General features: G+C 35.9%; 1 protein-coding gene across 12 annotated transcripts in view; it reads left to right on the top strand.

The window, feature by feature from the left end:
• The window catches only part of RALGAPA1 (Ral GTPase activating protein catalytic subunit alpha 1), a 132876-nt gene that overhangs the window by 34868 nt on the left and 73013 nt on the right, over positions 1–24995 (top strand). For 4 of the 12 annotated variants that reach the window (XM_055715072.1, XM_055715073.1, XM_055715071.1 and 1 more), the window contains exons 16-23: positions 1300–1461; positions 5810–5950; positions 12310–13878; positions 15772–15896; positions 18146–18362; positions 19515–19688; positions 23145–23297; positions 24802–24995. In XM_055715072.1, coding sequence (XP_055571047.1) covers positions 1300–1461; positions 5810–5950; positions 12310–13878; positions 15772–15896; positions 18146–18362; positions 19515–19688; positions 23145–23297; positions 24802–24995 — 2735 coding nt within the window. The remainder of the gene's footprint in view (positions 1–1299; positions 1462–5809; positions 5951–12309; positions 13879–15771; positions 15897–18145; positions 18363–19514; positions 19689–23144; positions 23298–24801) is intronic. The other 8 variants (XM_055715080.1, XM_055715081.1, XM_055715083.1 and 5 more) reach the window with 5 other exon arrangements.

Here is a 24995-nt window from a genome sequence, read left to right as displayed (position 1 = left end):
TGAGAAGTAATCTATGTAGATTCCCTCTCTTAAAGAGGATGTTCCTGTAGGCTGTTTTTGGTAAAAACATTTCATACGCTTCCACATTTCTCATCTCGGGCAGAGGCATTATTCACACTTTTGTTTTGTTCTTCTGGTGTGTGACAACTGGACAAAATTACATTTCTTTGTAACTGACCGAGAAGTTGTTCAGAACCATGCATTTTTGTTTTCCTATACTATACATACTCAGCTTTCTGCTTTTCCTTGCAAAAGACACCATTAAAAAAAAAAAAGTCGTCTGATGTGGGAGAAGAATGTGTATAGTTACTTGAATATAGGCTTAAAAACCATTTTGAATCATCTTTATCACCCATACAGAGCCACTTGAGAAGAGTTTATGTTAGCCTTCAGTAACAGAGTTCTAGAAAAAGCCTCTGTTGTTAAATGTGAGTCACAGAGTTAAATCCAGCTTTGGAAGTAATACATGTCATACAAATTATGCCAAATTTCTTTGGCCCTGTTTATTTGCTATTAATAATGAACATGTTGTACTAGGGCTCACTTTCCAAGAAGATGCCTTGTTAATGATTGTAATTATTTATCATGTATAATTTCGGATTACATGAGTTCAGTGTGGATAAGGGGCATACACTGCAAATATTCTTTAATTAACTTCTTTTTTTTACATACAGTTGTTTTTGCTAGCTCCTCATAGAGCTTTATTTACTTCAATATAAATTTCTAATCTGAATATGTTCCATCTTGTCTTAATCTTAGTGTAGTATGTTTTTGTTAATTTCCAAAAAGCCTTGTTCTCTGAGCCCATCATCGCATGTTTTTACTTTTGCATTTCATATTAAAGATATTTTATCATCTTTATTTCATTTTCCTCAAATGTCACTACATTATTTGAAAAACACCCACAATTTTAATGGTCTGTAATGTATGATTTTGTGTGTCTTGTCTAATAGGAACAGCAAAAGAAAAATCTGTATAGTTACACATTTTATCAGGCTACAACCTTTGTAAACCCAGTTTTCTTGTGGTTTTGCACTTGATTGGTCAGAAAAGAAAATTGCACTAGTTTAGCAGCACCAATGCTTCTGAAAAAGTTTGAGTACCCCTCAGTGTTAATGCTGGCTGAGTGCATTTATACATTTAAAACCCAATAATGAGCTGGTTTAACTTTTGAAACCATGCTTGGTTCCATAACATGATTTATTCTATCCAGCTTTGAAACTCTTCGAAAGGACACAACTACAAATATTTGGTGATGCTAGAATAGAAGTGAATAGATTTGCAATTCTATTTTTGCAGGAGTTGGGCATGAATTCCCAAAATCTTCAGTTGATAAGTCCTTTTCTAGAGGCTGGAGCCGTGATCAGCCTGGACAAGCACCAATGAGACAACGCAGTGCTACAACCACTGGCTCTCCAGGAACAGAAAAGGCAAGAAGCATAGTGCGGCAGAAAACAGTTGGTACGTATCTGTAAAAGCTGATATAAGTGACATTTGGGAGAGGGTAAGGAATTAATAATCGACTTTTGTAGCCACGTTGATAACTTCTTTCTGCAAAAGTATACCATCTATAATAATTACTTAAATGTGTATGTTATGCAGCCTTATGTGCTTTGAAGGTAGCTGAGTAGCTTGTGTTACTAGAATGACATTTACTGCAAATGGAAGTGATGCAGTTTATGTATAAATTCTTAATAAGTTTGATCACATGCTTAAGCTGGATTAACTATAATGGTAAACTAGTACTGTGTATGAAAGAGAAAAAAGCTCAAATGGTTTGAGCAATGGTATGGATAAGTGGGTAATAGAAGGCTTTTTAAGTGCACTTTTTCATAAGCTGCACAAAATAATAGGCTTGAGTGTTTTCCAGCTGTGCAAAGAAAAGTGTGAGAAATATGTCTATGTCTGCATAGTGTATAAAATGTGTTGTCTTTTACTTTACCCCGGATCTTACATTAATGAAAGATTGGCACAGATCTGTGCAATTTTCCATTTCTGGAGTCATCTATTTCTCAACTTCATTACTTGCAGGTACTGTTTCCTGTGTTAGAAATGAGGGATGCTAAACAGTGCTTTAGGTGGATTGCTCAAAAGAAGACTGATTAATGTTCATATGATTTGCTTAGCATATCTTAACATGAACTGGACTATGAATTTCTTTGTTATCTCATCTTGATGATCTCAGTGCTATTCCTTATGCAAAGGAAAATTACCTTTTAAGGAATATCTCTTGCTTTTTCACTGTCTCTGTAGTAGTAGTGGTTTCAGTCATGGTGTGGCCTTGCTTCACTGATACTGCATGGAAGCAGGTACATTCTGATGGTTTTAGAAACTGGGGATGCATATTGGCAGCTGAATATATAGTTGTATTAGCTTTTCAGAAATTAACATTTTCTTTCTTTTTCCAAAAAGATTTGCAGTTATTTTTCTTTTAAGTCACAGAGGTCATTTAGCCAAAGTTTTTATTTGAATATTCTTCAAAGTTCTCCATTTAAAAAAATTATTTTCTCTTAAGGGTTTTGTGGGTGTGGGAGAGTTAATTATTCTATAAGCAGTATAGGCACATTAGAAAATGAAGTTACTACTCCAAAATTTACTGTGTTTTTCATGCATTAAAATACTACACAGTTTTCCTGTATCTCATGCTGACAGCACCTACTTTGACTAAAGTTTTCCTTATGGATCACAGATACTTTAAATGTAATTTCTGCTTCTCTGCAGGGTCTGTGATTAACTGTTGTGGTGTTTTTTGTTTTAAATCTTAATTGTCTTAACAAGGTAAAGCTCACATTAAAATTTCTCCTTCTCAAACTGTTAATATTGCAGATATTCTGTCAGAAGGTTATGTTGTTTGGTCAATTTATTAATGGTTTTGTTTTGCTGCTATTTGAAAGATGGCTATTTATATGATGTTAGCTCTAAAATGACTGAAATTTATCCTAATCAAGCTATATATTGACCTGGTTAGCAGCAAACTAATCCGATTTTAGTTTCACTGTACTTCAGGTTCCATGTTTTTGTTCCTTTCCTCCAATTATCTCACATATTTCATATTAATATGCCAAATGTGTATTACTGCAACCATTTAAAATTTCAGCTGTATTCATAGTGTAGAATACCATCTGTGGACAAGCATCACATTAGTAGGATGATTTTAAAAGATGAAAAACCCAAAAAGAGTGTCCAGAGCCAGAATCCAAAACTCTGGGTTTTTAAAATGTTAATGAAGAATATGTTACAAAAGCCTGTGTCTTAACTGCCTGCAAACAGTTACTTGTAATTGTCTCTCAGGTCTGCTGAGAGAGCTGTTTGGATGCTTCTTAATTATGCCAGTTAACACAGGGTCACAGAATAAAAATACTGGTTTATAGTCACAATAAGTAAGATTTTCTATAGAACATTTTGCTAGTAGGTCTTCAGTTTAACATTAGCTCCACAAGCTAAGTCTGGAATTGAGTCAGACCTTTAGATATGTTGCATGATATAGTGTATTTCCTTTGTGAGTAATATACTCTTTATATCTTGAGTAGGGGGGGATGTGCATGTTGAATATTTTATGGTAAGGAAAAGCTGGGGTTTCTTTTTCATCTGTTTTATGTTGTACACATTTTGTGTACATCTGTGCGCCTCTATTTTTTGAGCCATCGTCATGCCAGCACACATTTATTGCTGCACCAAATATGTGTGTATGTGTGTGTTACTCAAATAACAATCACAGCTTTTCTGATATGCAGTCTGTACATTTTTAGCCTGAACTTATGTAAAGTAATTTTTGGAAAAGGGCCTTTAAACGTGATATGCATATGGGTTGAAAAATCTTCTGTAAGGCTAGACACAGAATTTGTGGCTTAGGTAGCAGATTCTAGTTCTATAAAAATATCGCATCAGAATTTACTGATCTGTTCTGCTTTTGTCTGTAGACAACAGTGGAAGGTTATAAACTGTCGAATACCTAGTCCACATTCTGGTATTAAGTCTGCCTCAACTTAACTACTTAATTGAATGTCACACATTTAAAATGATAATTCATTGAGATTACATTTTCCTTTTACAGCATCTCAAAGTTAATTTTGCTTTCAATAATAATATGCTGCAATTCTCCTTCAAAAATTTCTGTAAGATTTCGACCTTCCAAATTGTGAATGGGTTGTTCTGCCCACCCTCCCCAGCAAGTACCAACGTAATACGGTGCAAAAGATCCAGTCAAATGACAAGGATCACTTTATGTTAAGATTTGTAATCAACACAGTATCTGATCTTAAAAGCTTGTTTTATTTAGAACTGTAGAATCCTTTAGATTAGAAAAGACCCTTAAGATTTACTATGTAGGTTGTTATTTTTTCTCTTACCTACATTCATTTTAAGATGCATAATGATGAATGTAATGCATCTAACTAACAGTGTATCCTGAATTTTCTTATCTCATAAACAAAGAGATGTTAAAGCCTTACATATAATTGTCTTTTTTAAAAAAAATTGGCTTCTGTCTTGTAAACTAAGTTTAACAGAGAATGGCTTCAGTCTTAAAATGTCTGTCTTTCTGAATTGTTTTTCAAACTGATGTTAAGACTCTACTTAAGTTGTGCTGCATTTGTCAGATGTGTTTTCTGCTCTATGTACATTGACCTACCCAAGTTACCTGCATGTTGCTGTTAAGGGACAACTTTTTAACCTGATTTAGTAGTGTGATGTGCTCAACTTTTCACTGCACTCCATTTGTGTACTTCTGATTCCCATACAGATCAGGAGCACTATGATTCTAAGTCTACAGTCCATGTTGTTTTGAAAAAATATATAGAAAAGTTCAAGGACTGGTTAAATATTCCACTGACAATATACAGATAAGATGCGCTTAAGTTTTCTTAAAAGAAGTTTATCAGCAACTGTTTTAAAACAAGTTATCAAATACAACAGTTTGAAAAGGAAGCTGCTTGAAATAATACTACTTCAAGTGTACTTTGAGATTGAATGCAGTATTGGTTCTTGCTGTATTTTACTCTGACAAAGGAAAACAAATGTCATAAAGATTAATTTTAAATCTATTAGAAAAGCTACAGATAGAGCCCTGATCTTGATACCACAACTCTTATGTAAGTTTTCCATTCTGTAGGACTGTTGGCAGGATTTGAGGTATGAAAAGGTGAATTAAGATCACTTTAGCCAGATTTATCCAGTATTGATTAAAAGCCAGACCCTATGAATAAGAAATTAATACTTTCTGTTGTCAATCCATTTAACTTAAGTCACTTCATTTTTAATGTAGAACTATAAAAAGTTGTATCGGAAATTTCTCCACACAGAACTGGTAATTTTCTCCTTATGCTTTTGAATCTCTTTTGGACAATCATGAATTCAAGAGTTTGGGTTTGTGTAAAATTCAGAGATGCTTTTTCAGGAATAAACCAAAGGAAACTAGGAAAATGCAAATGTAGTGTAAGTTGCTTTTTTTGTTAAAAGTTTCAAGTGCTGAGTGCTTGTGGAGCGACTTTAACTTTGATTTTTCAACCCCTGATGCAATGGGAAAAAGTGTTAATTAGTTTCTTGATTTGAATGCAAAATCTCTGTAATCGTCATAATAAAGGCATTGTTGCTGCTTTACATAAAAGTTTAAAACTCAAAATGTCTTATGTGTCCACTGATTTTTTTCTTACAGCTCTGCCAATATCTGCCGTGCTGAAATGTTTTAATTTTTGAATTTTCTTCCTTTTTATCTTTGTTTTCTCTGTTGCTGCTTTTTCTGTGACACAAGCCTTTCATTATAGTCACTCTTCTTTTTTCCTTCCCCACTTCTTTCTTTTCCTTTTTAAAGCCATGAGAAGCCGATCCATTGGTGAATGTGCTCTGCCATCGGCCTATATACGCAGTGCTAAAAGTGCTCCTGTTCTGATCCATACTTCCAAACCCTTCTTGCCTGATATTGTTCTCACTCCCCTTTCTGATGAGCTTTCAGGTAGTGCCACCTCTGCTAATTTCTGCACCCCCTTTATCACTTTTTTAAACCTTCTGCTTTCAAATTCTGCTAAGTCATTAAATTTTTCAAAGTAAAAAATAATTGGGGGATGGGGGGAGAGGGGAAGAGATTAAGAATTAATATTTTGAGTTATGTAAAATATCATGCTATTTTGCAATTCATTCTGGAACTGTTAGAAGTTAGTGCTGTGCCAATGTTTACAATCATAAAAGTGAAAAATAGAGAAATCTCTTGGTTTTTCAGTTTATTGGTAAGCAATGATGTAGCTTCTGTCTACCAGAGAGTACAACTAATCTAAATTTTTTATTTGTGATGAGGGAGGGAGGGAAAGGAAGAAAGTAATTTTACTTTGATTTGCAATTCACATCTTTCTATATAAATTTTTGAATTCAGTATCATAGGCGTTGTGTGGACAGCCATGATAATGATATACTTTAGTTCCCATCAGAAAGAATGTCTTGAGTTATATGGTGTCCGATAATACGCTTTACCAGCATGTCTGTTTTTCACTATTACATAAAACCATGAAAAAAATCTATATATACACTTTGGAATTCTGAAGTGCTGTGTTTTGGTGGTGTTTTCCAAATGATCCATTTTTTACAGAGTTGTAGTTTTCCTTAACATTACGTTTGGTCCAGGAAGGTGGTTGACTAGAAGCTTGACAGCAGCTTGCTCTGGACAAAGAGGTTCAACAATTAGAATTGGCACAGATTTTAAATAGAGTGCGTGAAAGTGTACAGATAATGTTATTTTTTTCCCCCTCTGCTCCAGCTATTACATAGATGTAGATTAGTAGTGTGTTAAGGCTGACAGTCATATTATGCCTTTGTCTCAATGAGTGACAAAAACAAAAAAGCACAGTGGAAGACTATATATATAGTCAAAACTGTGTATAAATATAAGGACTTAATGGCAGTAATTCTTTAATGGAAGATATGTTCTTTTTTTTTTTTTTCCTTTTTCTTCTTTTCTGTCTCTCCTGCTGCCTGCCTTTATTACCCAGAAAGTACCAAGGACTGTATTTTCATAATTTTATTTTTTTATGTGTCCCAAATTAAGTCGTCTTGTTGTGAAACAGAAACTTGGTGCCTTAGTATTCAATCTGAAAACATATGTGGAGAGTCAGGAAAGTTCAAGGAACCCACTCTAGAGAGACCAGACTTTCACAATGAAAAACTACAAAGTTTGTGAATGCAAATTTTGACACCACAAACAAAAAGTAAAAAAATACAAATTATATGTAATAAATTAATAAACATATGAGTGCAAAGGATAGCTCTTCTGAGATATAAATTGTTAGAACTTAGAAGATAGTGTTTTTAAAAGGAATCATACACGAGTGACCTATTAGGAAATAGATCTTATCTGTCCATAACATTGTTGAAATAGTCAATTCTTAATGAACATCTTAAGAGCACCTGCAAAAGGGAATGGGCTTTCACAGTGAACTATTATTTTGTCATATAGTCACTGATAACTTAATTATCCTGTCGTAAAGAAGGCAAAAGTGCTTTTGCAGTCAATTTTATCACCCATGATTCTGAAAAGTCCTGGCTTACATCTTTCTTCTAATGTGTCCCAAACCTGATGGCTCTCTTGCTGTTGTCCTTTCTGTTGATACTCATCTGATACAAAAACTGCATGACCAAAGTAATTTTATTTAAAAGTGAAATAATTTTACAGACCTTTGCATTTCTAACATAGAAAACGTCCTAGACGCTTCCTGGTTTTGGTGTCTTCTCAAACAGATGGGTTTGAAACAGCTTCATAGTGTGCCGAGGAATCTTGAACATTGCCAGAAAACTAAAAAGCTCCAGTGAAGAAAAGCAAGCCATTGGAGTGTTGATGGGGAGGTAGCAGAGTAAAGGAAAAACTATCCACCTGATCAGAGTGCACTTTGCTCTTTTAATTTTATGCATTTTTTTATTGCTCTCACTCTTTAGTCTTTCTTTTTAAACATGGAGCTTTATGATTTTCCTTGCCTTCTCTTCTTACAGTAAATACATGATTTTTTGCAAGCCTTTTGTGTCCAGATCTACAGCATGTGATTTGGCAATTAATCAAATTGTTTCTATCATAAGCATACTTTCGGTAATGAATGATGTTTAGCTAGCTGTGACAGCCCTTCCTTTTATTTCATGTTTATATGAATATCCCTGTTATCCAAACTGACTTTCAGGTCTGACACAACTTGAAGGAGAGGATATTTCAAATGATTCCAAAAGAATAGGATGCTCTAATCTTAAGTTTTCTGAAATAGTATTCATCTCCTTTTTAGATGTGAAATTCCTTATTGAAAGATTGACTCACTGAATTACTTACTAGTGAATCTTGATAGATAGTCCAAAAGAAAGCATTTTTGCCAGAACTTTTACCTTATATACAGTACAGTGTATTAATTTTCGAAAGTAAGGCAGAATACCCCACTATAATTTGTTATTTATCGAGACAATGTTTCTGCTTGAAGATCAGTCAGTAGGTTAACAAAATTTATTGCAAAAGCTCAATATTTACATCATCATCTAGCATCATGGAAGATGCTTTTCCGAAGATTGTAATTCCTTCATGTAGTTTCTAAATTATGCTGTGTTTCCATGTGCAGAATATCTGCAGCTTTTCAAATCGGATCCAGAAAGTGGAAGTGGAGATTTATGCTTTAAGATGTTTAGTTAGTAAAGTGGTTTGGTATAGTGCAGTTGTTGGAAATCTGCAATGTTTCTGAAAAGAACTTTTCTTTTAGCCTGTTAGTATCATAGGAAATACAGTCTTACATGTTTACAGGGTAACTAGCAAAAGAACTATTCATGTATTGAACTGTTGAGGATTTTCAGGTGCAAGACTGCTTGTGAAAAAAAGTGGCAGTGAGATGTCGGCAAGATTCCTGGAAGCAATTGGCCACAATGGCAGACTCGTGAATTGCAGGTGGGAGATTTTTCCTTATCCACTGGGACTGAAAGAATCAAAGGAAGTTTTAACCTGAAAGGGAGACACATATTAAGCCTTTAAAGCCTTGCTCCCTAATCAGTAAGTCATCATTAAGATGAAATACAGAGAAATCATAATTGTAATGCCAGTATGGCTGAAATTTTTTTTTTTAATCCCAGAAACTCACAAGATGAGTGTGTTCTTATAAAAGAAGTGAAATGAAAGCTTAGAAGCAAAACATGTTATTTTTTCTCCAGTTGCTGAACTAACTTTCCATGATGAAATATAAACCTGTCCCAACGTTATATGGGAATCTTCTGCTTGCACTCATGTTGTCTTGCCAGAATGTGGCTCTCCAGAGTTTGTATTTTAGCATCTCTGTCTCCCACTTGATGCTGAATAAATACCTTTTTCTTTCTGCATTCTAGCAGAAAAAGGAGAGGTAAGGGTTGATTTAAGGAAAGTTGTGCCTGGATGAGATTGGCTAGAACTACCAGTTTCAATCTCTTCCTCACTGTAACATATTGGGAACCAGACCCACATTTCTCCTAAGTATGTGCAGTGTGTCAGATACACAACCTTTTGGCACACAATTGCAATCTAGGTAGTGAAGACTCGTTAGGAATTGATGGTGTCCCAGTCTGACTGTATATCCCCCATGTGCAAGGGCGAGCCCTGGTTGTAAAGGAGCTGTTTGGGTTTTTAAACATTGTCTATATTTTCAGTGCTGATATTGCAGTAACAGTATATTTTTTATTTCCTTCATTTCTTCCTCTCTTCTACAAAAAAGAAATCTCTGTTGGCACAAGCACTACATGTTTGTTTGGAAACGTTTGTGTATTTGCACGTGCTAGACACGCATACGTGAGCACCTAAGATTAACGCTGGATCAACATTGAAATAAATCTAGCTAAATTTATTTCAATGTGTGGAGCTGCTTGGTGTGCATTTGGAGTTCTCCATCCAGTAATTTTTAACATCCTAGAAAATCATAGTCACTGCATGCATGCACAGTATGCAATCCTCAGGCTGCTGCTTTAGTTGAGTTTATAAAAGGTACAAAAGATGCATATTGAGGGCTCAAGATGAGATCTGTGTATCATTGTTACCTGTATTAATACAGTATAATTAATTACGTATATATAACATCATACATATTTTTGACTGAATTCTATGGTCCTTTTTTTGCAGCTATAAAATGTAGCTTTGAGACTATATAAGCATAACTTGTGTTAAGCTCTGCCGAAGTCAATAGAGAATTTGAATTAACAGCTCCAACTAGAGAGACACCATTCATTTCAGCGTGCTAATTGATATAGTTAGTAATAACTTGAATAAGAACAGTGATGAGGAATTTGTTGCTTATCAAAGCTAGAGAGAGGGAAAGAGATAATAAATTGTGTTATACGTGATGATTATGGAGTTTATGTTTATTTTCTGAAACAACTTGGATATCTGCTCACTTTTTTCCAGTATAGAGCGCTCTATTTCCTCTCTAATAGCTTCTTTACAGTTCAGTAAACTTTGCATCAGGTCAAACTTTAATTTTCACATTTTAACTTCTCTGAAAAATTGAGTGTGGAAATAACACTTTTCATCTTCTTCCAACATGTACATTTAGTTCAGTACAGATGTATCTCATTCCTTCGGTTTTTATGCTTCGCTCAGAAGGAAAACGAGAAATTCATCTCCAGCTCTTAGCATTCTCTGAAAAGTGTGAGCAAGTTTAAAACAGGTTTTTTTTAAGGTGACTTCAGGTTATCATTATTAAATAATACTGAAATAAGCCTAGAAATCCATGAAGTAACGGTTTGAAACATTTTAAAATCAGATCAACATAGTTTCTTTACTTTGGCAGTAACACAGCAGATTTAGGGGAGGGAAAGGGGCTTAAATTTTGTGATGATTTTAAGTAAATTCACCATTGCGGACCTGAAGATAAACCCTCTAGACAGAACAACAAGGTAAGTCTGTTCATAGTGGCAAGTAACTCTTGTGGATGTTCATATAAGCTTCTTATTGTTATTCCTGACTTTAAAAGCATATCTGCAACTTTTTAAGTTGTAGGTAGTTAAAAATAACTCTGGGGAATAAAGGATCTTGTAAAAAAGAAACAATAGAAAATTGACAAAGCTGTTTTTACCTTACTGCTCAAGTGCCTATCCTGTAAAAAGACAGCAAGGGGTAGCGCAAATTCTTGCAATTAGTTGAATTGTCTTTAAGAGATACTTAGTCTTGCCTACAACGGTGATTTGGTAGTATGTAGTGTTTCTGTAATGTATCATGAAATCTGAAGAGGAGCATGCGGATTCTTTATCCTGGTGGGTGATGTGAAGCAGGCTGAAGATACCTCTTTACAGTTCCTAGGTGATCCCCATAGGAACTGCAGCTTTCATTACAGTTAACTATGACTTGTACTGATGCTAACGTATTAGCAGTCTCAACAGAGACAAGGAATCGCTAATTTAAATGGTCATAACAAATGTTCTGCTCTTTTCATAAACGAAAGTGGTTTTATTCTAATGTTAACTGTTGTGAGGCTGCAGGATGTTTTTCAGTAGCAGAGTCCTTAATTTGGTAATTCTCAGAAATGTCACATGTGCTTGAGTAAAACTGGAAGAGGAGGGGGAGGTAAGCCTCCATCAAGTACTTAGTTTTGCATTTTGAAGATGACAGACAAAACTTCCTCCTAGGGAAAAAGGGTATATCTTTAAATTGTCTACTGTGTGTAGTCGTCTTCTGTATAGGGCCAGCTCTTCCCTGTCATTTAAAAGCTTCAATCTTTAGGTATTATGTACTTATTTAGGTGTCATCTGGTATTACTGTATTATGTATGCTATAATATTCATAATTGTATGGTAGTATTCTTTCTGATATTTCAGTCATTTGTACCTATTCATACAAGTTATGAAGAAGTAATAGTTTACCACTTCAGTAGACATTTCTAATTTTCCAGAAAACTTACTTGTTCTCTTTGGAATTGTGCATTTTTCTGAAGATGAAAATTCCGTGAAGGGTACTACCGTTAAGCTAATTTGTATTCCAGGTATCCATTTCCTGAGCAAGATAGCTGGAATAATATTGGTTGGATTACTGAACTTATTGGCACAGCCCTAGCTTTAACTGTATTTCCAAACGTTCCATGGTCTCACTGTTCGTTCTCATGCATGTTAACATTTAAAACTGTGTTCTGATGGTCTAACTCATTTATATTACATTCTGTACTGGATATTATGTGCGTGTGTTTTTAACACTCTAGTACTGGAAAAAGTATTTTTGTTGTACTTTAAGAAAACAAGGCTGTGGACTTTCCTGGCTTTTTAAAGTCACGTAATCATGATGTGGTGGTAACTAATTATTGTCTCTGTATGTAAATTTTAGTGCGTGTTACATATACTTCTTTCCTGCAGACATTGATGATGCTCAAATTCTTCCACGTCCACCTCGAGTCAGACATTTTTCACAGAGTGAGGATGCTCCAAGTGAAGTTTTTGGTGCATTAAATGAGGAACAGCCACTGCCACGAAGCAGCAGCACCTCTGACATCCTGGAACCATTCGCAGTTGAACGAGCCAAAGGTGCAGTTCCTGTCATTGACAGTTCATCCCATCATGCTCCAAGCTTACAGAGTTCCACTGAGACCTCTTCAATGCATAGATCCACTGAAAGCCATATCACTGATACAAATAGCAGAGAGTCCTCCTTGGAAGTTGGGGATAGTATTTATGACCATCTCTGTCATTTAATAGGGCCGGTAGAATTTGCAAACACAGCCTTTGAACAAAGCCAATATGTTGACCTTGAAGGTGAAGATGATCTCCTTTCCTCTCTGAGAGAATACCTTAAAGAAAAAGAAGAACTTTGCGGTAACTTTGAGATAGATAAATCTGAGGCTTCTGCTCACGAAGGTGATACATCAGTAAATAGGAATGATAGATTACCACTGGATGGATTAGAAAATAGAGATCAGACTGGTCAATGCACGAATAGCATCACTGTTACAGAAAGAGCCGATAACACACAGCTGCACCTAGAACAAAACCAAAGTGGCTTTATAAGTAATATTGCACCTACTCAAGTAGACATTTTTACAAGAAATCAAGCGCTTGATAAAGCCAGACAGTTAAATATTGATAAACAGTATGAAAGTGTGTTTGATCATGGGTCAAGTAGTCCTAGCAGCAAAGAAGGGAAGAGATACCTGTACAGGCAAGCAGCCACTGAAGCTGATGTAGATTTAGTTGTGGAAGCAGCGGTAGCTGAAAAGCATAAAAGTGCCCAGTGTAATGAAAAAGTAACCAACTCACGTGTTACACATGCAAAGAAAATTCTACCTAAAGCACAAGTTAACCCTCAGATGCCTCACAACACAGGCACAAGCAAACTGTCACCAACTAAAAGGAGTATATCTGAAACCGTAACTCATAGGGCCAAAATCATGAAAATAACGACTAAAAAAAGAAATAGCGTTCATGTTACTTTTAGGCCATCTACAGAATCGGTTCAATTTTACAATCCTCTTGAGAGCAAAGAGGCTGCCTGGAAAGCAAGACTTCGTAAACTCGGTGGCTTCAGTAGTAGCAGTAGTGGTAGCAGCAACAGCACTACCAATGCAAGCGCCAGCTCATCCGCTGTCACGGAGCTGGTTAAACCTGGAATATATAGACCTCTAGATGCAATCAATGCTGCTCCAGCTGGCAGCAAGCAAATTAAGGAATCCACAGAAACTCAAGCAGCCATGTTGCAAAAAGAAGGTATCGCAGTTAATCAGTTCCATAATCGTAGTGCCTTTAGAGCATCAGGTCAGGAGTCAGCACAACAGCAGGGCTCCCTGGGTGGTGTTTATAAAACTGTTGTACATGCTCTTTCGAAGCCGAAGGCAAATGTTTCCCCACAGAGGCAGAACAGAATGCCAGCAGAGGCTCCACTGAGGGATCTGTACAGTCATGTAATGGGCTATTTTGGAAGGAAAGCTGCAGGTGAGCACTAACAGTGTGCAGAGCGCAAAAGGAGAAAGGCAGCACCAGTTTGGCTTAATGCAACTGAAGCAAGCTCTGATAAGCAATCAAAAGGCTTTGGGATGATCACTGCTTTCCCTGTTTGGTTATGCATGCGCCTACAGCCAGCTGATTTTTCTCCCAGCATAAGTTACTTTTACATACTTTAAATTACTAATTTTCCTTTCCAAGATATTTAGTTGAACCTCTTTGCTGCTGAAGACCATCATGTTAGGGAAGAGGAAGAGACAGTAAATGACCTAATAAAGGATTAAGCCTGGAGCGTTCTGAATTTTCATCTACCGTGCAGAGCCTTAAAATTCAGCCTACTAAATGATTGGCGTATGCATATTTTATCAAAATCTGCTATTCCACTCTGAGTGTAGTTTGTTGTCAGAAGGACCTGGCTCTTGACCAGCTAGGTTGGACTATATTGTATTTCTGGTTCATTTAGTGTGTTTTCTTCTTCCTCCTCTTCCTCCTTTTCCTCCTCCAAAACAAAAAAGCCCATCAAATTTACATTTGGAGGTCAGTTTAGTTAACCGTTAACAAATAGTCTGAAATGGAAATGAATTTCATTATGACAGTTCTCTGTGAGTCTAATCATAAGGGGCATTTTGAGTCTTTTTCAAACCGTGCTGTAGGCCTTTCTGTATTCATTCATCCAAATGGATGCAGTTACATCTTGGCAACATCTTTCATTGCTTTCTTTTTTCCTCGAATCATGGATGTTCATGAAGGTCTCATGTTAGCCTTTCTTCTGCTAACTATGAGACCTCTGTGGACGGATCAAAAAAGAAGGCTGTCATTCTAATATCCATTGTCTTAGTTCACATAACCTTAAATGAACAACAAATTAACTTTCAGCAGTAATGTAGGTTTCTTTTTTTCCCCATTGTTATGCTGGCATGATTAACAGAAGATTCTGTAATGCATCCTGCATCGAGATGTTAATGCCACCTGAGGGCAGTCTGTAAGCATAGCACCAGGAGAGCGGGACTGTCACGGGTCTCAAAAAGGCGATTTGCTTCCCTGCAGAATCTGGACTTCTGAAAAAAGAGATGTCTAGAAAGCACTAATTTTAGAAGTACCACTTCTTTGGAATCTGTAATTTTTAACGGAGCCTCATTGTTAGAATTAGCTACACTGTGGTCTCGTGAGAGATGACCCTGAGGGAAAATTTTTTTATGGAGAAAACATGAACTGGAATAACTTGAAGGCTTCAAAGGTGAAGATCACGAAGTCAAGGGTAACAGCCACAGTTAAATATGAACAGTATAGTTATATCAAAAATACAATGCTGATAAATGAGTGGATTTAATTAATTGTTCATAACCGTTGACCAGAGTTTGAGGTTTCATTCCATGTACTAGCATGTAATTTTATTACACAGTACTTTCTTTGCACTATTTATACTAGCTGTATACAGTGCCATGTTGACATTTGTCATTAGGACGTTACAACCTAGTTTACTTTTTCCACTACATTGCTCTTCATTAGGAATGCAATGAAGGAGTCTGTAGGAATCTTATAAAATTTTTAGGATTGGTTACTTATTTGTCGTGATATGGAGGAAGAATATACGCTGTATCCTTAAAACAAGCATTAACAACTTTGAGTAGTGCTTACCTATAAGCTTCTTGCTCTTAAAGGTGGTATTGGAAATCGACTAACCCCTGCTTAGTGGGAAGAAGAAGCCGTACTAATTCTTAAAGTAGAATCTGCTTTAAAAGAGGGAAATTCTTAAAATGCATGTTTGGCAATTTTTATTTTTTAATTTCTTTTAATTAGCAGGTTTTTTTTCATTTGTTACCTTTTGGTTTGGAAATGTCTTTGTGCATTCTTTACTATATACAGTTGTTCATTTGCTTTTAGCTAATAGAGAGGACATGAGTCAAAAGCTGCACCCTATTGATAGTGATATTGGCAGTAGCAATACAAATGTTCCTGACCTCATGGATGAATTTATAGCTGAGAGACTCCGCAGTGGTAATGCACTGGTAAGCCTTTAAACTTCTGTTTAAAAGTAATATGTAAGTAAAATGTAAGTCTGCATATATGTAATATATGCAATAAGTAATACGTAAGTCTGCTTATATGTGTGAACTCTTCAATGACTTTATAATCAGTTTACTAAAATGTATTTCTCCTGGATTTTATGAATGGGAAAGAATTAAGAATATCACTTGCCTTTGACATAGATTCATGACATTTGATGCCATTTGTGTTGTCATATCTATTAAATCTTCATTGTGGAAGCAGCACAGACTGTCAAATGAATAGTTTCATTTAATAAAACAGCCTTAATTGCACCTATATCTTTGTACACAGATACTTTCAGAATAATAGTTCATGTGTGAATTTGCAGTCCTCGGTGTGGTATGTAGTTAGGTACGGTGCTGCAGTATGGTACTATTCTCTACAGGTATAGTCAGTGCAAGAGACTACAAAACTACACCGGTGTTATGTTTTTCCTTCATTTTTTTATTTCACTTACAAGTGTTGAGGAATTTTTTATGAATAGTTCTCTGCTAATTGAACCAACAATTTTCGTATGCTTTCTTCCAACACTTCAGAAGTGTTGTTGAATGTGATGTCATTCGTAATGAGAAATTTTAATCAGTTTTAAGAATTTCTGGTTACTGTTGAATGCTTACAGAATGAGACAACTGATCTGAGGAAATAAGTGTTTTATTAACTAGCAGCAAAAAGGGAAGTACTAAAAAAATATTGCAAATCAAGAACAAGTGGATAACAAATTAATGTAGCATTTCAAAGTTGTTCAGTTCTTTTTTCTGCTTAGAAATTTTAAAGATTTTTTTTTAAGAAAGTGATTTTAAGACATGCTCCTGTAGAAAGTTGTCAACAAGTATAGTTGTTGCTAATAAGGGGCAGAAAAAGATTCTTCAAAGTTATTAGAAAAATTTGTTATTTACCATCACCTTTTATAAATGGGAAGAGAGGACCTATAGAGTTTGTCCACAGATATGCTTTTTTTTCTTTTGTATTAAACTCATGTTTATAAAACTACTGTTGGTGCAAACTGTTCTTGTTATTAAGTGCGGAGTTACAAGACAAAAATATTAACTTGAAGTCTTTAAAAAAAAAGTTAACTTAGTCTGCAAATTAATAAAACAGAAATCATTACAGGTGATCACGGAAGAGAGAAGGAGAGGGAATACTGTTTGTTTTTACATAGATGGGCAAGCATATTGAATATTAATAGTTCAGACAAGAGAACTGATACTTTTCTTAGGTAGCAAAAAACAGCCAAGATAAGTCTGAATAAATATTTTGAAACTGCCACTGATTTTGTAATCTAGCACACAAAAATAGATGTGCCTTCTTAAAAGACAGTACCAACTTACTAAGACTAGTTTAAAGTTGTTATTCCTATTGAATGCTAAAACCTTGTATCATGAAAAGCTTGTCAGTTAGAGTAAATCTCTAATTAGTAGTAGGGTAGCAGAAGAATAGAGAAGTGACAGGGCCTAGTGTAAAAGGAAGTCATCATCAGTTTCATAATGCATAAAGATTTCAAGCCATTTCATAAAATGGCTTTTCTACTTTTATCTTTCCTCTCAAGCAAACAATCTTACTGTGAAAAAAATGCCTTAAAGAAAGACTCCAGATAGAACCACCTTACTTTTTCGTGAACAAATCTATATGCCTTATTTCTGCTATATGCTGGCTTTGGTGTCTAAGTCAATACCAAAGTTTTGGCTTAATCATGAGAAAAATGAATGCATGAATTAGTAAATTCATTTGCTTGTGCTGTACATTAGATTTTTTCCATATAGCATGGTAGCCTATAGGTCAGAAAACACAAAATTCCTTGACATTTTTTTTTCTGGAACCCAGGTGAAGAAGTTTTCTTTAGTAATTTAGTCATAATATGGAGATAATGCACTATTTTTACTATTTTTCACTCTCAATTTTTACCTAATATATGTGTGGCACATCCTAGTCTGAATCTTAGCCTTTTAAGGTATATGCCCAAAAATTCATGGTGCAAATAAAATTTGTATTTATGAAATTCTGTGACTGCATGTGTTCCTCACCTTACTGCTGCGTGTCTGGGGTTTTGGAAAGTCCTGACTATGTATGTAGGATGTTGACAACTTCTGGTTTAGGTACTTGCGAACTATTCATTCCACTCTGACATTTGCAAATGTGGGATTGCTTTTTCCATTTTATGTAAATAAGCCATCCAAGATTGTAAGATAATTTATGGCTCTTCAATGTTTAGAATGTGACAAGAAGAGGAAGCAGTCCTGGCAGCCTGGAAGTTCCTAAAGACCTTCCTGATATATTGAACAAACAGAACCAAATGCGCCCTATAGATGACCCAGGCGTGCCTTCCGAATGGACATCCCCTGCCAGCGCGGGCAGCAGTGACCTCATCAGTTCAGACAGCCACTCCGACTCTTTCAGTGCCTTCCAGTATGATGGCCGCAAATTTGAAAGCAAGTATATTTTTCCATAAGTCATAGCATTTTTGATGGGTTGCTCGTGAATTTCCCTTTTTTTGTTGTTTTGTTGTTGTTGTTGTTGTAAAGTTGCATGCCAGCAGGTTTCTGTAAAGAGAGCTCGTTTTGATTTCCCACTGAAATCATTAGCAAGTTAATGGAGCAAGCAGAGTTCTTGAGAGAGGCTGTTGTGTTTATAGTGTACTAAACAAACTGGAATACTACTGTGCAAAAAGCAGAACAACAGTAAACAGAAGTTAGAAAGCAATATTGTCTTCTCCCTGGACTGTATCCGTCTGTTTTGTGCAAAATATGAAATGAAAGGTTATTTGTTTTGGAAGTTATTTTGATTCTTTTGAAAACATTTAAGTAAAACTTAAAGAAGGGCTTCTAATATTTTTACAGTGGTCTTTCTGTAGCTATAGATTACTCAAGATACTGAGTGTAATATCATGGTAAAATTAGTATGCTTTGTTAAATTTAGTGTGCTTTATGTAATAACATAATGTTTTTTATTGATTTCATTTATCCATTCCCACTCTTACTCAACAGAAGGGGTTATTATGGTTGCTGGGAATTACGACTTCATGAATTATGGGAGAAATGATGTTTGTATGGTAGAATTTATTGAACAAATTACAAGGGTTTAGATACGTAGATGTTATGCAATTAAGTGATGGTATTTAAACCCACGTTTTACCATGACATTTTTTCTTTAGTGTTGAAAAAACATTTGTTAGAATATTATTTGCCATAATATTTTTAGTTGGAAGTTGGTGCTTCAGCAACCAACTTGGATATTTCTTCCAGATTGTAATTTTTGCAAATAAATTCCTTAATGTGTGTTTCTCTTATTTTTACTTTATTATCATGTGGGTGCACTTACAGCAACTAAGCAGAATACAGGACATACAATAGGAATGTCTTCTGCAGAAGTACAGTCACAGTTTTGGGACAGAAATGAGAATATTCATATTAGTCAATTACTTTCTGCTGTTACATTTATGTAAATTTTGCAATGGTGTGTTAGTAGCATAGGAGATACACATACAAGTTTGCCATAGAGGATTTTGGAGGTCCTGGGCTTTTGGTTTTTTGTATTAGTGGTATTTCTAGGTTGTAAGTTAATACAGTGCTTTCCTCATACAGATTTCAGCTTTGGCACTGAGGCAGGGACACCAGCTTCCACTGACGATGCAATTTCAGCACAGCAACAGAGTGCCGAGGAGCAAGAAGTGGCCAGTCTAACTACACTCCACATAGATTCGGAAACAAGTAGTCTCAATCAGCAACCATTGTCTGCTGAAGCTGCAACTATTACTGGTAAAGTAGTTAAAAAAAAAAACACCTTAAAAAAGCACATTTATTTCAGAAATTTTCCATCCATCCTGAAGAATTCAAGTTCCAGCTTCTGCAATGAATCTGTATTCTATATAAGATGATTCTTGGATTTCAGTTACTTTTTGATTGCTGTTGAAAAGTAATGGGTGAAATAACATAAGTGGAAAAGGTTTGTCTGACTTAAGTTACCCATATGATCCTTGGCTTGGTGCTAAATGTATTTTAAACGCTTCCTGAGAAAATCTATAAAACTACCACGGAGAAAACTCTTACTGCGTAATGTCTGCTAGATCTCTTACAAGTGTCCTTTCATTACTGGTAGTCAAATGGCTAATTTTCAGGAAGAGTTTTTTCCTTGGAAGGCTTTGACAGTGGTCTTTCAAAATACTGTATCACACTGAATTATTATGGGATTCTTTTACATATGTCTGTCTTAACCTCTGTGTTGTCTAACTGGGGGCTTTTAATATGCAAAATGTTAGTTACTGTGCCATGTGAGATCAGTTTCCATTTGTGTAACTTCAGAATTCTTCTTTTAGCACTTTCCCTGTTGTTTTCATGAAAAAGTAAGCCTGTTAGGAAGCAGTGTTTCACAGCCTCAGTTGATGAGCTTGAGGCTCCACCAGTTTACTTTGCAACAATTTTTTGAGAAAGAGAAGAAAGAGTAACCATTAGGTTAGCAACCACCAAGTGATGCAGTTAACCCCGATTGGATGGGCTCCTTTCTGAAGGAGAGAGTCTTCCTCTTTGATGAGTATTTGAAAGAACATTCTCTTGCCATATTTTATACATGAGAAGTAAAGATGTCCATATAATTTTCACGCTCCTTGTTCCATAACTGTTACACACTACCATTCCTAGTACAGCCCTGGGAACAAGTACCTATTTTTTGGTGAAAGCTTACACCTACATAGTGTCTTGTTCTCTGTGAGAAAACCAACTCTGCATTTTCAAAGATACTGAAAGACATCTTTACTTCCCCTGCCACAATTTTCACTTTCTAAAATTGCCCTTCTGCTGAAAGAAGCCTGGTATGAGGTTTCTTGGACATTGTTGTTCAGCTTGTTCAACAACGTTCAGCTTGACTTCTGTTCTCTTCTTTTTCTTTTCTCTTTGCTGTGTGCTTGTTGGCAGTCCTCACAGAAAATCTGTTCTTTTTCTGTTTGTTTGGTTTTATATGTTAGTAATTCCATTACTGTTTGGTATTTTTGTCCAAGTTTGCACTACAATTGAATTGATAAGATTGCAGTTAATGACTGAGTTGTCCAGTGAGAGATTCTGTGGCTGTCTTTTCTTGTTGTTTGGACCACTGTTTTAGAGAGGCAGTTTTTGTGTGTCACATGCATTTCTCTGGGTTTCCTGAGGAATCAAGACTCGTGCAGTTACACTGTCTGTCTCTGTCTGACCGTTCCACGCCTCCAACAGTGTTGGACCTCATTGTCTAATTTCTGCTAAATTGACATACAAGAAAAAAGAAGGGCATTATTTTCTTCAAAGTTTGATGAAAGAGAGGCAGCTGTCTAGTGAAAATTGCATTTATGCAGAGTCCCATGACAGGGAGGCTGCAATTGAATTCACTATATTAGATACCAACAAATCTGTGCAGAAACTCAACCTCAAAACATGCTCATAAGAAATGAGTTTTCAGTGGTTCTGCTGCTCAGAAAACCACTTGTTTCTAAACAGTTTTGCTTTGAACATTTGAGGAAGGAAAATTTCTTGTTGCCATATACGCATCATTTCATATTCTTAGCAAATGATTGCATTTACTATTGATTGCTGTTTACTAGTCCTAGAAGAAGTTGGACCCATAGTAGTCTTAGTCAAATTTGGACCCACATATGCTGGAGTATCTTTTAGTGCTTCTTATAAGACTCCAGTAGTTTGGCAACTTTTCCACAATTATTTCTGTCCATGCTTTTCCATCATATGAAGGTCTCTTTCCCTCCCTCTCCTGCCCACTCTTTCTCTCCATATCATTCCCTTTCCTTCCCTCTCTGTCCCACTCTCCATCACTTTCTCTCCTCCCCATTGCTCATTCTCACTCTTTCTCTTGATCTACTTTCATCCATCCCCACTTAATGAGCAGAATGGAAGAGAAGTAGAAAAACATTTATTTGAACATCTTTTAAATGTGTATTTTCCGTTATCTTTGTGAGCATGTGGAAAACAAGTGGTCAGTAGCAAGAGGAGAGTATCATTACCTGTTGCATGAAACAGTAGTTTGTGTGAAGCAGTAGTGCCCATCTCCTGCATAAAGTGTTGATTTAAATTGATATTAAAAGCTTCATTGCTTTTGCCATTTAAAGCAGATAGAGACTTTTTCAGTTTAACAATGTAATTAAGATTGTTTACCACAATTTCTGTTCTGGTAACACTGACATTTTCTGTCAAGTTCTTTAAACAATTTGCTTTCCTCGCAAGAAAGAACACTTTTCAGCCAGCCTGTGAAAATTACAAATTTAAAAGGCTCACTTTTTCATTGCTGTCCATAAAGTTCAGTCTATCTCTAATACTGAACTTCATGCATAATATTTTTGGGTGCCAGTTGCACTTATCTAAGGGTCAAGATGAATAGATTTGAATTATTCCATTTTAACATGCTGATGTGTAGGGAAGTATGTGGTGAATATCTGTTCTCTTTTCTTTTTTGCCATGTGACTGTTCTGGCTGAACTCAGCTTTTTATAAGGACCTTTAGGCAAATTCAGGAAGTGAAACTAAGGTAGTGCAGAAGAAAAAAATATAAGTACCTGCTCGCTCTCCGCAGATCTCTCAGTAGAGGAGACCAAATAGTTGCCTAGAGAGGTTGCTCAGTGGTGATCATCGAAAAATGCCTTTGCAGCACTGCCATTCAAACACTTTTATTTTCCTGTCTTTGAGGAAATAACATTCCTCTAATTGTACAGAACTTTCCCTCCATATGGATTTTCTCAGCCCAGTCAGCAGATAAACATCAAAGATTGTCAGTTACTGATTGTCAGTTACTGCTTTGAGCTTTTATTTATAAATTAACTTGCATGTTTTTCCTGGAAAAACAGTTGTTCCAGGAAAATGTCTGCTTAAACACTTTGCTGGAGAAAATTCTTGCTGAGGGAATGTAGAGGGAAATGTGACTGGTTCAGAACACTGAAAGTGCTGCAGAGGAAACACATTTATAATTTTTTGGACCTAAAATAGAGCTCTGTTAATCCATTTACCTGTCTGATTTTGATGTTCATCACTCAGCTTTCCTGCATGTAATTTGTTTTCTTTCAGAGCACCACTCACAGGGAGATCTGCTTACAGTTTTTATATCTTTTCTTGGCCCAACTTGATACATAAAAGTAGCTCAGGTTTTTTTTGGTTTTTTTTTTAATGCTGTGTTTAGACAACATTTCAGTAGCTCAAGAAAATAGAAAAGGCTTTTAAGGTAACTGTTAAAAAATTGCATTTGCAGGCTCTGAAAGTGCTTCTCCAATCCAATCTGCTCTTGGATCCCGATCACAGACACCCTCTCCTGCCACTCTTCATGCAGATCATATTGAGCAGAAGGATCTGCAGCTGGATGAGAAGCTCCACCACTCTGTTTTACAGACGCCAGATGACCTAGGCAATATCTGGAATAGAAAATATAAACCTGTTCTTTCTTTCTTTCGAATGCAATATAGTGAAGTAGCTAGTATCACAGTTACACATTGTAAACAATCCTGTACAAGGCTATTTCGTCTGTGCTTTTAAAAATACTTAATTACAGTTATTTCCTTTAAAAGCAAACAAAAACCTTTTACATTTTATCTTGCGTTTTGTTGGAATTATTAGCAGTGAATTAATAGTCCACACATTTATCGTTATTCTTTTTGATGCTTGGAATTACGGCAGCTTAACCTAGTATGTGGCCCTGCCACGGACTGTTTCATCATTGATGGACAAATACTAAGACATAATTTTAAAGTAATGTTATAACTTCTTCTTGGAAGTTTAGTTCTTTTCCCTTTCATATTTAAACAAATTTACAATTACTTCTACTATCTTAGCTATTGAATTGTAGAATACATTCACTTTGTAAATACAAAGTTCACATTTCTTTCTTACTTGGTCTTACGGAAAGAAAATTGTTTCTGATGTATATTTCAGACTCTTTTCCTTTAAGTAGCCTACTGATAGACAGAAATATCATCATTTTGCTTTGTACTTTGAAATCTTTAGCCTAGCAACCATTAGTGTCTCTACCACAGTGGTCCAGATGCTCAAAAGAAGAGGCTATATGATTAGGCTGAATTCAGATTTAATTTTGATTTTGTGGGAACTGTGAGATTTTCAGAAGATCTCAGCAAATTCTGGTGTTGAGGTGTTTTGAAAATCCATCTGAGAGGGGCAGAAAGGAGATTCTGGGTGCCTGCTGCTTTAAAACTGGCTTGTTAGCTAGTTTTATGTGATTGTTTAGCTAGTTAAGTGTAAGCTGAGTAGAATTTAGCCATTGTAATCTATCAGAGTTTTCTTTGTATGGACAAACTAGATCAACTGTCTTTCACCTTAAAAAGAATGTTCATCCATATAACACTGATGTGTAGAGAGAGCTAGGTGAGAGTTAAGCTGTGGTGCTGCGTTACTGAATGATGCCTCTCCACATACATAAATTTACTGCTTAAAGAACAGTAGCCAGAGACAAGTTTACTCTCACCTTTCTCTTCAATTTGCAATAAAATCCGCTTTCTGTTTTATTGGGAAAAATGTAAAGTTGTAATGTAATTTTACTTGGAAGCAGACAAGTGTAGTTCTGGAGATTGACTCCAAAGAATGTAAGACAGCACTTACAAAAGGAGCGGCCTTACTAGGTCCGTCAGATCCGTGTTAGGGCTCCAGTAGAGACCTCAAATGTTACCAGTGGAAAGGACATAAGAAACAAGGCAATTCTTCCTCTACCAAGTTTGATAACGGACATATTGTTAAACATATCCAGCATTGAGGTGGCTGAATGGGTAAGGAGTATCTTACTCTGAAAGCCTGATCTTTTTTTTTCTTTTTATTTTAAGAAAACTGTGTATATAATAGTTATATCAGGAGATATATTTCTGGAGAGGTGAGTCTCACTATACTTTTTTCTTCCATTACAGAAACTAGTGAATTCCCCTCAGAATGTTGTAGCGTGATGGCTGGGGGAACACTTACAGGGTGGCATGCAGATGTTGCAACTGTGATGTGGAGGCGAATGCTAGGAATTTTGGGAGATGTCAACAGCATCATGGATCCAGAGATTCATGCCCAGGTTTTTGATTACCTGTGTGAACTGTGGCAGAATCTGGCCAAG

This window comes from Falco cherrug, chromosome 7 (genome assembly GCF_023634085.1).
Source record: "Falco cherrug isolate bFalChe1 chromosome 7, bFalChe1.pri, whole genome shotgun sequence".
Taxonomy (NCBI): domain Eukaryota; kingdom Metazoa; phylum Chordata; class Aves; order Falconiformes; family Falconidae; genus Falco; species Falco cherrug.
This window is presented reverse-complemented; position numbering and strand designations above follow the sequence as displayed.